The 12,030-nt window shown below is 39.4% G+C and overlaps 1 protein-coding gene across 1 annotated transcript in view; it reads right to left on the bottom strand.

Moving 5' to 3' along the window:
• Positions 1-2,063: 2,063 nt before the first annotated feature.
• The window catches only part of si:dkey-34e4.1 (carboxyl-terminal PDZ ligand of neuronal nitric oxide synthase protein), a 56,834-nt gene continuing 46,867 nt past the window's right edge, over positions 2,064-12,030 (bottom strand). Inside the window, exon 11 of the mRNA XM_062435290.1 lies at positions 2,064-4,577. Coding sequence (XP_062291274.1) covers positions 4,013-4,577 — 565 coding nt within the window. The 3' untranslated portion in view covers positions 2,064-4,012. The remainder of the gene's footprint in view (positions 4,578-12,030) is intronic.

The following is a 12,030-nucleotide window of genomic DNA, read 5'->3' as shown; positions in this document are numbered from 1 at the left end:
CTTCACTGCTTGCTGTCGGCCTTTGTAGAGAAGACCTAGCTGCTTGAATTTTTAAATCTTCTTGGTCAGGAAAGAATAGCGGATATGTTAAGTGATATGAATTATGACCCTGGAATAATTTGGGATCAAGATAGGAACTGTATTACAAATTGTCTCTTGAATTGAAATTAAAAATGATGAGCTCTGCAGTGCCCTGGCTGCAGTAATACATTTAATCTTTTTTTGTGAGTCTGTAACTGAGATGATTTTGGAACTTGGTTTGCTTTACAGGTCATTTAGACCTTATGATCACTGCAGGTAATCAACTAAACATTGTGCTTAGTCATCTGGGACTGTGCCATAGTTGTTCCTCCCTCTCCTTTCCCTGTTATTGTGATTCATCAATGTATTGATTGGGTAGTATAATGTTTTTACTTAATGTATTATCCTGTATAAATATAGGAGGGTGGCCTGTTTGTCTTTGAAGCATTAGTCATTTCTACCCTGATGCCAACATCCAAATCCGTATGTAGTACTAAGACATGTTTGATTTAGAAAATCTCATAAAGCACTTAAAGTAACAAGAAAGACACATTTTACACTAGTGTTTTAGCCTTATTTCTGCTGGTGGTTGTTAAAATGGGCTGGAATGTGATGTGATGTGAGTTCAATCCTGTCTCTCTGATCACCAGCCTCACACACAAAGCTTTGATCACTGACAGGCTCGCTCCTGTCTATATAAAGACTAATGGCTTTTCAGCAGCATTAATGGGCACATAAAGGACAGTGGCCATCCACTTTAAGCAGCCATGTAAAGCCACAGAGCCAAGGTTAATCGTCACCATCAAACTGAGATCTGGCTGTATGCAGGTGCGTCGGATTGATCGCAGATCAGACGCAGTCTGGTATTTAATAGGCTCAGATAGAGGCCACCTCTCAGGAGCGAAAGAAAAAGGGAGGCAGGAGTAGCTTCTGCTTTCCTGAGTTTCATAGACATCCTGCATTATTGATTAGTCAGTTGGGGAATTCCAAGTTGAACGAGGGCTCCTGTGCCACAAATAAAACACACAAAGCACTTCCCCAGTTCTTTTGGTTAGCCTGTACCAGAAGTGGTGTTTGCACTCCTGAGATCAGAGTGGTGCAGGGGAAATAACAGCTCACCTCGGAACACCTCAGAGCTGAAGAATTTCCTATTCTCATTACCGTATCCCACTGAGGCCCTGAACACATTAAGCCTGTCAGTCACCTGTGCCTGCCTCACAGCGACAGTGTACACGGCAGAGGCGAGAGAGCTTCACAGGCTCGGGGACAACACAGAAGTAAGTGCTCACCTTTGAAAGACACCTCGGGAACAGAGCAACTCCGAGGATGCGACGGAAAGTCTCAACGGGCCTTGAAAATGTTACGTGTGAGGGAAAGAGTTTGAGAGACATGAATTTTTAATGATAAAGAAGACATAAAGTAATGCAGGGAGTAAAAGGTTCAGAGAGCAGACAGATAATGCTTGTTCAAATTCAAACTGAGATGAACAGTTTCTTTTTTTAATGGTGCTTCGGTGGCATTGTCATTCTATGGTGTGAAAAGAGCTATGAGCCGCTAGTTATTATGTCATTAGTTTCACTTATTTGAATACTATATGTGGATGCCTTTAATATTTAAAATCTGATCTCTTCACAGCGCATTCAGCTCTGTCAGTTGGTAAAATGATGTTCCGCAATTATGGAAAATTACATAGAAGAACAGGTGCATCAACAAAGAGGCTATCAGGTGAATACTTGCAGTGACAGGTAATTGTGACAGTGAGGGTTAGAGTGATAAATTCAGTTTACATAAATGTCTAATCCTGTGGTTTTCTGCTTATAATACAAACATAATTGGGTAAAAAGTAATCGAGAAAGAACACATAAGTGAATTTCTTCAACTATTCTTCTTTATTATTATTTTTCCATCCATTTGTTATTGCTGTTATGGCTCCCGGTCACATTGATGTTGAGAAAAGCCTTGTTTCAGGGTGCAAAAAGCTTCTTCCCTGTGGGCATTTTACACCTTCACCTTTTACATCATCACTCTCTTTACACCTCAGCTGCTTTTCTTCTCGCATCCATTTATTGTCACTTCTACCTGTCATAGGTTACACCAGAGCACTTCATTGAATACAGACAAATTTACAACCCAGTATAATCTTGCTACATGCCTGTAAAAGACTAAATAAATTATGCAAATTTGAACAGCTACATGATTACTAATGATTATTTTCATCATCGCTCCATCTGCAGATTATTTTCTCAATCAATCAATCAATCACTTGATATAAAAAAGTTAGAAATTTCCAAATTGCTTATATTGTCTAACCAAGAATCTCTGAAAACTAGCAACTATCACATTTTTTGCCTAAAAAATGACTATTTATCGATTTATCAAAATTCAATTAACAATTAGTCAATAATATAATAGAAAAATCTCTATTTTCTACATTTAACTATAGTGGCAGTTGTTGGTTAATGATATGTTGTGTTAGCAATATATTATATTGATATACTGAACATCAAGTAATTTTAAACAGTGTTACCCATGTTTAGATTAAGCTACACATACAAAAACACTACATACTGCATGTGATGCATGCAACAATGTCAGCCTAAATTATCCTGTGAACTGTGAATTATTTGATGGTCACTCCTAATTTCACACAGAGAGAAGCAGAAAAGAAAAAAATCAATCAGTCAACTTCTGATTCTCCAATTATCTTCCTATTGAGTGTGAGGGCTCATTTCAGACAGGTGCAATCCAAAGCAATCATGGTCATTAGCCCACTGTGTTAGACCTGCATTCATTGATTAGTTTCCAACTTTTAAATCAATGGCCAACTATTTTGATAATCAATTGATCATTTTGTGTCATTCATTAAGAGAAAAATGTTAGCTGCTAAAATGTTTTAAAATATGTTCAGATTTCTATGATAGTGCGCTGAGTATCTTTGAATGGTGAACGGGACAAAAGAAGACATTTGAGGATGTGTTCTTGTGCTTCAGGAAATAGTGATAAACATTTTTCAGTATTTTATAGCATTTTATATACCAAACTAATAGATGAATTGAGAAAATAATCAACAGATGAATCAGTTATTAAAATAATGAACCCTACATTGTGTCGATTTTAAGGGTTTGCTGTCAGCCTGTGCTGTTTGTCAAAACTAATATAATTTTAATGTAATCCCTTTTTTTCTGGAAGATACCACTGTGCTACATACAGAATCAATGTAATACAGAGTGCTAAATCCCTTTGGCTATTACACAGACTTTTCCAGTGCTGCTTTGAGGCCTACCTGTCTGAAAAACCCAAAAAACAAGTTGCATAAAACATTCTAAAGCCCACTTAACTCTGATAATACAAATACATACACAGCCAAGCATGGACGTGTATAAACCAACAAATAACTAAAATCTGCTCACTTCTATCCTGCCCCTTTTTCCTTTATCAGACTTTCTTTTTCCTTTCTTTCCAACCATCGTCCCATCAGGTGCTACAGAAGGCGAGGCTCTTCCCAACATCACTCAGCGTTATGTGGAAGCATGATAGTCGCGTATCACTCAGTGAAATCTGCAGTATTTCCACAACAGTTTGCAACAACCGCAAAGCGTCATACAAAAAGATGTTTTAATGTTGACTACTAGCAAAAATAAAACGTGTTCCCTCATTGGCTTTGAATTCTACAGTAAATTACGTGACTCTTAACAGTGCAAGAAATGCTACATGTATTCTGCTTAACATTCTAGCCACTAAAAAGTAAATTAGATCATTATTTTCATTACAAAAATACTAAATCTGTCCATTGGCTAATAATTTACACAATAGATCATTTTTCAGTAACTGGTATATGCTATGTCTGTACTGTGTCACGAGTGGACAGAATAAATGAAGGTCCTGAAATGGAGCCCAGTGCAAACGAAGGAGCATCTGACAGTAAGTATTGCATTAAAAGCTGATTGAAAAACATAGTGAGAGGTCTCAAAAGGACCATCAGCTCATCCTCCTAACTTCGCTGTGGGACATTAGGGTCTTCCTGGCTGTTCTCCAGCAGCTCTTCCTCAGAAAAGCTGATGTGAAGGCAGGTATCATTCAAAGGAGATGAGAAGGGCAGTTGGTGCTCATTCGTGTCTGAATGTGAGGAGAGGATTTGGGGCTCGGTGGGATATGACTCAGTGGGAGAGAGAACCGCTTCGGTTGTCTCCTCCAGGGGACTGTCACAGCCACTGGAAGCTGTTAGAAATGTCCCGCGGTCCCCGAACAGGTCATCGTCATCACGCAAGGGCGACAGCAGGGACTTGGTCTCGGAGCGGACGCCCGAGTCCTCGCTGGCCGAACAGGAGCTGCTCTCGCCGTTGCTGAGGGAGTGGAAATCACTGGACGACAGCGAGCTGGGGGTGATATCTGGGAACGAGAGGCTGCTGCTGCGGCTGGGGGCCCCATCATTAGTGATGACCTCTCCAGGCATGGGCACTGATGTGAAGTCTGACCCTGGAGACAAGGTCCTGCTGGCCCGCTTGCGGTTCATGGAGGGTGGAGGAGGGTCGAGTTTGGGAATTGTCTGATTACACCTGTCAGTGAGAGAGGAGAACTGGTTAGTGAAGTCTGACAAAATGACCTTATTTGTTAACATGTTCAGAATTGTACAGTATGTCCTTATTTTGCTCATTAAGATTCAGTCTAATCATCTCTCTCTACTAAGCAGGAGCATGAAGCCTCAAGCTGTTTTTCACATTATAACCCATTAAACTGAGTGCACTCTGACGTAAGCTGTTACTAGACAAGACAGTAACTCTCTCTTTCTCTCTGGCTTCCTGTTGTTTCGGGTGTCTGGGGACTTATCTACATCCCACAGCTCCCCTGATGAGAAAAGAGAGGGGAGAGGGATGGGGAAAGAAAGGGAGCCAAAGAAAAAAGAGTGGTGGGGGGTTGAGGAAGTGAGAAAAGAGCTGCAGGCTTTCCCCTCTTTACACAGACACCAGAAATAGCTACATTGCAGCCTCCCTGATTGTACCGCGGTAATGCCATGACAAGCACCAATGCGCACATGCACGCACAATCACAGTCATTCTCTTGGAAAATGAGCCCTGACACACACCCGCTAACAAGCCTCGCTTCCTCTCAGACTCCTCCCATTTACACTGGTGGCTGCTAACTTTGTTCCACAGTGAAATCTGTTCTGTGGTTGAATCCTGGTCTCAGTAATGAATTTATGTGACCTGCTTTATGTGATATGCTTACTGGTTCTGCCTCTGTATGACGATGGTGTTGACAATACAGGCTTCTTGTAATGGTGCAGGGAAACCATCTCCAGAGCCAATTACACTCTTTTTCCACACTAACAAATGAAGAAAAACACATAGGACTATGGCGTTGAGTCAACCTCCATTGAGCCCAGTTTCTCAAGCTGTATCATTAGTTTTCAGGATGTTGGTTGGTAAGTCCAACATTTTGGTCCAGACTGAAATATCACTACCTGTTTATCAGCTATTAATAACTACTGAATAGATTGCTGTCACGTTTTGGTACAGGCATTCATAATCCACTTAAAATATATAACGGCAACGTAAATGCTAATTTGCAACCAAATACCTGCAAAATTAATGACATTCCAATCAGCCTTGGTTGTACTTTGTGTTTAATGCTAATTGGCAGATGATAGCATGCTAAAACACCAAACTAAGATGTTGCACATGCTAAAAATTATATCTGCTACACTTATCACGCTAACAGTGTATTAACATGCTGATATTAGCATTAAGCGCAATAGACTTGCTGTGCCTACAGTAAGTACATTTAGAGATCCTCTAGTGTGGTTTCTAACCTCTTATTCTTGTTTGTCTTATGTCTGATTTAAATTGTTACCTTAAAATGTTTATTACAAACTACAAGTAAAACTGTTAATTTTGTAAGGTGTTTTTCTAATTATAAACTTCAGCTTACCAAAGCAGGAAGAGACTAGGATCATACCATTTGCAGTAAGCCATAGCAATGCAGCATGTACTTGCACACCTGATTGAAATCCAGTCACTATTATTAGCCAGCCGTTGTATATTATTATTTATTACACCTCTGCTAAATTAATATGTCTGCTGCAGACATGACATGATACACTGAAAAGATATAAAAAAATGTTTTACATATTCAGCTATCCTAAATAATTAGTGAAAATAATTTGTCAAATAATAAATTGATTTTTAGGTGCTGTAGTTAGCTAAATGACTAGAGGCTCCTGGCAAAGTAGCTATTTGATACAATGAAAAAAAAACAAGTCACTGTGCATACTGCATGCTTTCAATGACTACGCTTGTAAATCTGTGTGTATTCATAGTTTTGTTCTCCCATTTACATTTTTGCATGAGAACACATTTTTTGTTGAATTTGAGGAATTTAACGATGTGACAATGAGTGGTAGAGTAGCCCATATTGTGCCCCTTAAAGCAAAACGAAACCCTTAGATATATTTGAATACTTCTATTGTTTTCTCCCCCTGGGTAATAGTTTCTTTGTGGCTTATACAGTACAGTTTAAAGTCTGACTCTGCTGTGGTTTCTTGTGCTTATTGTTGTATATGTGTGTTGCCAAGTTTTGGTGTTCCAGAGATGAATTTGCAGCCGGATCAAGGAGCAGCCTGCCTCTTTCCTTCCCGGTCTCATTATCATAACTTTGACTCAGCAGTACACTTTTCTGTCACATCGACACCCCTCTCTGCCTCACTGCCCTATCTCACTCTCCTGTAGATAGGGCAGTGAGGCAGAGTTGAATGAGTTTATTTCCATTTTTCTACTCCCCCCTTTATTACTCCATCGTTGTCTCCCTATTTATCTCTCTCTCATTTCATTCAGCCTACCTGTCATGCATCTCAGTTACTGGTGTCTTTCCTTTGGCTTTTCTTTTCCAGGCTATTTATTTTCGAAATTCTGTCCCACGCAGCTATTTAACAAATGAGTCTGTGACATCTTATCAGATATATACTGTACAAATGGTAGTCTTTCAGTGACAAATAACCACAAAGTGAATTTTGAAATTTAACATCTAAATTTGGCTTTCTTTGGTATGCTCTTTAGAGTTGTGCAATATTATAGATATCATATGACTTGCTTTGACTAGAAAAAGGTGATTTTATGTTCCAGACCGCAGAGTCTTTTAAATCCTCTGAAAGACAGGTTAAGGACTGGGATCATACTTTTGATAATGATATAGCCCAAAGTACTTTAATCTTTCAGTGCTCATTATACCATGAGAAGGTATACAACAGAAACTCACTCACTAAGGAGATTATTAGGAGCTTGTCTGTATCAGAACATTTACGGCAGCTCATGTATACTTCATGTTATTGTAAAAGAAACATTTCTAAATTCCTACATCGACCATTTCAGTTCAGTGTGGAACCAAAACCGTCATAGTGAGCAATTCAATGGGTTTTCTTTAGTTGTGTGGTATTGTGGTATACTTAAAAAAACAAGATTATTTCATGCCTTTTAGATAGGTGCACTTCATTGTGAATGGGAAGCTCTAAGAATAAGTAAGTGAACAATAAGATGTGTAACAACAGGCCAAAAAAGTCACTTTATCCTTTTTTACATCATTTGTATTTGCCTATTGCTTGTCTTTTGGGTTTATTTTTTATGAAGACAGTTCTGTTCTGATTAAATGTAGGATTTGAATAACCTATTGTTGAAAGACTATGCTTGTCAGTTATTACCAGCCACAAAATGGTATGAGTTTATTCCGTATACTGCTCTTCTACTAGCTGTCGGTCAAACATGCATCAAATGTATGTGAGACCTCTGATACCGTATGCCGGAGGCCAGCCTTATTACATTCTCTATTTGGAAGATGGTAATTTCGTAAAGACACACATGCATTTGACAAAAACACACGTGATTGTGCACATACAATCACACACACGCAGACACACTCCACTGTAACACATTGAGTGTGCATCAGAAGGTGCTTCTCTTATGCCACTGATCTGACAGTTTACTGTTCAGGTTGAACCTCCACTGACAATATAATATCAAATCTTAACAAGAACATCTCTTCTATTCTCACAAAAGTATGGGAGACATAACAAGAGATCACTGTCCAGCAAAGTGTGTAAAACACAGACTGTACTACCGTGCATGAGTCATGTGCAACTCACTGATTATCACACTATCAACACTAATGTGGTTATGAATTTGCACAGCCACATCCGCATGTAAAAGGAGGTTATTATGTAGTCATTAGCAAAGAAATCACTGGTGAGACCAACACACGAGCCAGCAAACACCCACACTGTTCACCCACCACATGCCCAGTACCATGCTTGTGCCACATACACTAGTTCCACATGCTGGTTATTATGAGTAATACTCACATAGAGAGAGGAGAAGGGGGCAGAAAGGAGAAGAGGAGGTGGAGGAGGAGGAAGATGAGAGGAAGGAGGCTAGGCAGTGGCAGAGAGCTCCCCAGGCTTCTAGGGAGAGGCAGGCTGGTGCAGCGAACGATGAGAGGGAAGGGGATGGGGCGATGGAAAGCATGAACTGTGGGTTTAAAGCGGTAGCTGCTGGTTAGGTGTTATTCTGGGGTACAGTTTGTTTGTTTGAGCAGAATGAAAGACTGAATTGTTGGTATCTCATTGGAAAATGATGGATGATTAGATGAGGAAGAGGATGAGCAGGAGAGGGTCCTCGCACCTGTACCAAAAAGAGGCAACAGTTAGACTACAGAGGATCATTGAGCTACAGTATGTAAGGACCGTTTTAGCCCATAATATACATAAGCATTGTGTGAACTTGTTTGGCAAGGGCTTGAATAAAATGAATGTTCAATTATATGTAAAAGCCCTGCACTCCAACTTTAATTCATATTCATAAAACAGCTTTCTATTAAATTGAGCTAAATCCAAAGGTCACTCCGTATGCAGACGATACAATTGTGTACTTAAAATTTGGCACTCATTACAGATGCATTTTGATGGTTTCATGCCTTCAAGCTGCTCCTTCTTTTAAGATAGTGAGAAGATACTAAAAATACCCCTAGTTGCATGCACTAATACCTCTACATTATTACAAGTTGATCCTATAAAATATTCTTCTGTAAACATCTACACAAATGTATATGTAAAATATAAGCCAAAATCTGTACATTCTTTATAAATACAAATATTTTTATTTTGATGTCAGGAAAAACTAATTATTGCTATCCTTTGGATTATGCTGATATTGGTTTATCACGGTACTATTCCCATTTTATATGTTTAAATGTGATTTCAATGGTCTATGTAGATTTATTTTGAACCGTTTGCTTCACTGTTGTTTCACAATGCATTTATTTCAACTGCCCTGTTCATTTAAAGCAATTGTTATATCCGCACTAGTGGAGGTATCCACATAAAAATGGTCTTAATGTACGTTGTGTACCCCTCCCACTGTTTAAACCCAGGAGCTGAAAGCAACATATACTGTTAACTTCTGCCATTTTCACTAGGATTTGTCTAGTATTTCTACAAACTACAACATCAGAATTTGTTCTACAAATAACAAATAACATTTTACACATAATGGCTTTAATGTCAAGTCTAGTTTTATCAACATTACTGCTGACTGTTTCCCAATGATTCTGTAACTTAGATTGTTCTCTCCATTGGTTTTTACAAATTTCAACACTAAAAAACTTCAGAGAGGTAAAGTGACAGAAAATCCAGTGTAAAAGTGGCATTTACAAATTATTCCCAGCTGGTTTTACAAGAAACTCTAATATCTCTGCCAACAACTTTTTCAATGAAAAAAACTACAACATTTCCTTGATTATTTGTGAACATTTGTGTCTCCCTATTTCCTGTCTACCAGGTTTTATTTTCTGATAACAGTAGCTCATAAATACACTGCTGTTTGCTGCCAACTCTCAAGTCTCAGATGTTAGAGCTTCTAACAAGCACCTAAATGAACCAAAAAGGGCAGACTTTCTACTGCATTATTACAACAAGATGGTAACAGAACTCACTGCAATGATGTTTACTGTGAGGGTTTTTTCTAGTTTTGGACTTTTTCAATAGAATGAATGCAAATTAATGTTATCTTGGGTATGGTTGTTTGCAGTTGGTGGATGAAAACAGAACCACTGATGGAACCTTTTTTAATGTTAGAGATTTGTGACGTGTGGGCTATTCACTGATGACAGTTGTTTATTCTTGGGCTAATTAAATGTTACACGGAAATCAATATAGAGACCAAAGCAGCAAGGTGTTTTAGAAGTTAAGACAAAGCTCCCATGGTGAGCACACTACATATGACTCATAATCTCAGCATGCTTTGTTACTTCACCTTTCAAGAAACAAGAACAAAGCAGAGTAATCAACAGCGTGACTTGAAAAAATAGCAACACTTTATTATTTCAAGAACAACTAGCAGGAACTTGGAGACAAATACAAGGAATTAGTTAAACATCTCTATCTTCCTGTTTAATCATGTCTCCGAAAAGAAGTGTTATCTATAAATTCTTTTACACGTGAGCCTTTGAGACAAACGGACAAAGACACGCGTACTAATAGTTGTGCAACATCGTATGAAAGAAACAAGTAGGAGGTTTTCACTAATATCTGGCAAAAGCATCTTTCTTTTGTAAAAAAATTAACACACATCACCCATCTGAGTGTGTGTGGGATGTTTAAGCATGTGGGTGGATGAACATGAGTCTACAAGAGCACAACGGGAACTGCAAAGTGTCTGTAAAACTTAAAAATTCAAGCATTCGTATTCTAAAGAGCAACCCTGCCTGACAGAGTTCGTCTAACATTATTCAGTGACTGACAGGCTGACTCTCCAGCTCTCCACTTATCACATTTAGTCTGGCGTCAGGCTGAGAACACAGATAAATCTTGCAACAAACCTCTTTAAATCAACAGTTTCTATGTCCGAACAATGGCATGTTGCAGTTTGTAAATCAGCTCCGCCCAAGTGCCTGGAAACATCATCCATTACACATCTGTGCTATTATATTACTGGCTGTCGAGGCGTATGGTGCAGGTCTGACATACAGTTGATAATATTAATGATAGACAGGGGAAAAACATGGATTGATGGAACTGGGCGATCACAAGATCAGGAAATCTCATTATGCAACATACAATACTGACTGAGAGAAAGAGTTTCTATAACACCAGAGGAAAACATGACTCACTTGTGAATAATACTGTATATAGTTAGGTGTTTATATACTGAAAGCTGGTCGCCATATGTGTCTGTTTTTTTTCTCTGTGTGGCTATGTGTCAGATAAAGAGGTTGACGACTCACAATGTCACAGGTCAATGTTTTGCCCTCAAAGTGTATTTTCAGTTTTTCCACTATAACTTCCTGTTTTGATCCTACTTAGATTTCTGGGTTTGTTGTGTACTAGGGTTGGTCCGATGCCATCGTCCATCGGCGATGGCTGTAAGGCATCGCCGATGGACACCACATCGCCGATGTGCCCCCCCCCCCCCCCCCCCCCCCCCCCGCGTGCGCAGCAGTGTCCCGCATATTGATAGCGTCTCCATGACGCCCGCAAATTAGACGTATTCTCCCGGAATCTGGAGTGAACGAGCAAGAGCGCGCACTAGAGTGACAGTGACTGTGTGTTTGTGTGACTGTGTGAAGTTTTCCTATTTTTCAAACATGTTATTGTTTCCTACTGTTTATATCATTGGGTGTTCATAGCGCGCTTTAGCAGCAGCAGTACACTTTGTATTTCTTCTTCGGTGGTTATGCTTATTGTGACTCGTTTAAGTACTAAAAGAAAAGCATGTGTGGAGTTGCTAATGAGGAGAAATAAACACGTGAAAAAGACAGAGATTGAGTGTCGGAGCTGCGTGTGACACTGTTTCGCCGGTTAAACACACCCCGTGCGGTGGGATTTGTTAGTTTAACACAGTTAGGTTAATAAAAACCGTACAGTGACTATAAATGCAGCGCGTGCGAGAGCAAAGCTCTGTGTATGCCATCGGCCATCACGATGTTTTGCTTGGAAGATCGTTGATCGTCCAAATCCTGGACATCGCC

This window comes from Scomber scombrus, chromosome 15, assembly GCF_963691925.1.
Source record: "Scomber scombrus chromosome 15, fScoSco1.1, whole genome shotgun sequence".
Taxonomy (NCBI): Eukaryota; Metazoa; Chordata; class Actinopteri; order Scombriformes; family Scombridae; genus Scomber; species Scomber scombrus.
This window is presented reverse-complemented; position numbering and strand designations above follow the sequence as displayed.